Raw genomic sequence first — 2,601 nt, 5'->3', positions numbered from 1 at the left:
GAAGTTGGTTTTCATTGTCACCTCTGCTTGAGTATGGAAGGGTGTGGTGTCAGCAACTTTCAGGAGGAAAGAGAACCGAGTTAGCTGAGTGGAAATGTAAAGACCTAACACAGAGCACTAGAGATCTACTTCCAAGTACAATCTGTGTTTAGTTACTGCTCTGCCTCACTGTTCATCTGACAATGTTCTGTTGTTTTTGGAAGGCACCACCACTGGGGGAGGCTGTGTGAAGGTTGTATATCAGGATCTTAATCTAACACCTTTCCCCTTGTCCCTTTCCTCCTCTCAATCTCTTTTTTTATGTCCATATCAGATAATTATTCTACTCAAGTATCTGTAATCCTGACTACTTAACATCTGTATGAGGGAAAACTGGAAAAGTTGGCGACTAGACCTATCTAGGTAAACACAGGGAGAATTGAGGCTCTGCTTTCCTGCATCCCTGTAGCCCCTATCCTGTTCTGTTTCTCCTAAGGGATCTGTTTCAGAGTCCCACAGCATAGTGCTGCTGGTGGTAGTAATGCTCCCAGAGAGTTACAGCCCACCCTGGCACCAGACTCTGTTCAAACCAGCTTCCCTCTTCAAATTCCATGGCATACCCTTGAAGGCGATGCCCGCGTTGTTGACCAGCACGTCCAGTCCTCCGTATTCCTTGATCAGAAAGTCGCGCAGCGCGCGAATGCTCTGAGGGTCATCGATGTCCAGCTGGTGGAAGCGTGGGCTCAGGCCCTCTGCCTGCAGCTGCTGAACCGCCGTGCGGCCCCGTCCCTCATCCCTAGCCGTGAGCACCACATCCCCGGAGAATTTGCGACACAGGTCACGAGTGATCTGGAAGCCGATGCCTTTGTTCCCTCCAGTTACCAGGGCCACTCGACTGCAGGACGACATAGCTGCGTGTGCTTAGTGAGGCGGTCAGAGTGCAATGAACTGGCAGGAAACTCTGCAGCTGGAGGCAGCTGGACAGCCGCACAGCACAGTGCTTTAGTAGTTGACTGGAGTTGGGCGTGGAGAACGGGGTCAAGGGGAGGGGCTATGGGCCCTCACACATGCGCAATCTAAGCCATAAAGCAACAAGTGCTACAGGTTGCCACACAGGCGGTTTTCCTTGCAAGCTTTTCTGAACTTTAGTGTGTATTTACGGGGTGATGGCTTACTTCCCCATCCCACCACTGCAGAACTCAGGCTGTTTTATAAACATTTACCACCAAAAGAAATGCATCACGTTGTCTGTTATCTCAAAGTATGTATGGTGCTGTTGGGGGTTAAAATCCAGCCAGTAAAAGGGCGAGGTCATATGATTGACATCTTAGGCTTTTTCCTTAAGGAGTTTTGAAGGCAGCTGCCAGGGAAGACAGCACAATGCTGGAGAGAGGATACTCGGCTGTCCTCCTGTCAATCATGCATTTTGCTCCCCCATGTGGTTGTTCTTCTTCAGTGTTTGCATAAGTTTTTCACTGTTTTCCCATACTTTAAAATTGTACCTGTGTACATACTCTTTTCGGTGTTTATTTTATTTTTTATTTTTTATTTTTTGTGTTACAATCCTGTTTATTGCTACATTGTTAATGGACTACAAACCAAAGAAAGTTTCCAGCCAATGCTGGAAGTGGATACAGTTTCAACCTTGGCAACTTTTGTGGCTTTAGTAACTTGGGACAGAACTACATGATAAGGGGGCATAGGGGTAACATTGTGTAAAAATGATAAACACCAGAAAGAAAATTCATTTCTAACAATTTTTACTTTTTTGTTCTCCGAACGTCGGTCTGCCAGTAGATAGACCCATTGTCGGTAGCGTCTTCCAGGCAGTTCATGTGGATTCAATGACAGCTGGCCATTAGGAAACTTCTTTAAGGCATTAAGCTACTGATATTCCACATAAGAAGAACTGCCTAGTCTTAGAAAATACAACTGTTTGTTACTGGTAATATCCTGCCTCTTTAGTTGGCACCACCTCCCTCTATTTCAACATGCACCTGATGCCCAAGCACCTCCAACAGCCCTCTCCACCTGCCTCTGCTTATTTCGGTAAATGACCATTGACAAAGAGCAGATGCTGCCTACCTCTTCAGATGGGAGCCGTTCAAAATACCACTGCCTCGGCATAGCCATTCTCCTTAAAGTTGTATCTAGGGGATTTAAAATGTTCAAATATATTGGAACTTTGCTACAAAACTGTGCCCTTTGGAGCAATAGTCTTGACATTACCTCAGTGTCAGAAATGCAGAATCTCTGAGAAGTCAATTGAGGCTGAACTTGCCATTTTGCAGTAAGAATATGCAGGTCAAGAGGAAAGGATTTATTCAACTACTTGCACACTGACTTGAAAGAAACATGTGATCAAAATAATGGATGCTGTGTTCTTACATATTCCCTGCCCCACTGAGGAAGCTTCCAGTAAGTAATTTTAAAATATATGTCTTTGTGAGCCAAATATGGTGGGGAGAAAAACAGCATTAGAAATTGGACCAGATCTCGAAAATTTAAATACTTGTGGCAATTTACTATGAATTGAATGAGTGAGGATTTGGGCTAAGTTTGTAGTAGTCTGCACAAAACAATGTTTTCCTGACTTTTAAAAAATTAATTGGTTTCTCTTTT

At 44.6% G+C, this 2,601-nt stretch overlaps 1 protein-coding gene across 1 annotated transcript; it reads right to left on the bottom strand.

Annotated features, from left to right (window-relative positions):
- Positions 1-3: 3 nt before the first annotated feature.
- On the bottom strand, positions 4-977 carry LOC114636019 (carbonyl reductase [NADPH] 3-like; the record flags this gene model as incomplete). Its single annotated transcript, XM_028784338.1, has 2 exons — positions 600-977; positions 4-56 (listed from the first exon to the last, which is right to left on the bottom strand). Coding segments are annotated over exons 1-2 (342 nt in total), but the record flags the coding sequence as incomplete, so codon positions are not given.
- Between the last annotated feature and the right edge of the window lie 1,624 nt (positions 978-2,601).

The sequence above is a fragment of the Grammomys surdaster genome, unplaced genomic scaffold (assembly GCF_004785775.1).
Source record: "Grammomys surdaster isolate TR1022 unplaced genomic scaffold, NIH_TR_1.0 121192, whole genome shotgun sequence".
NCBI lineage: Eukaryota > Metazoa > Chordata > Mammalia > Rodentia > Muridae > Grammomys > Grammomys surdaster.
The sequence above is the reverse complement of the archived record's forward strand: the minus strand, read 5'-3'. Positions and strand labels throughout refer to the sequence as shown.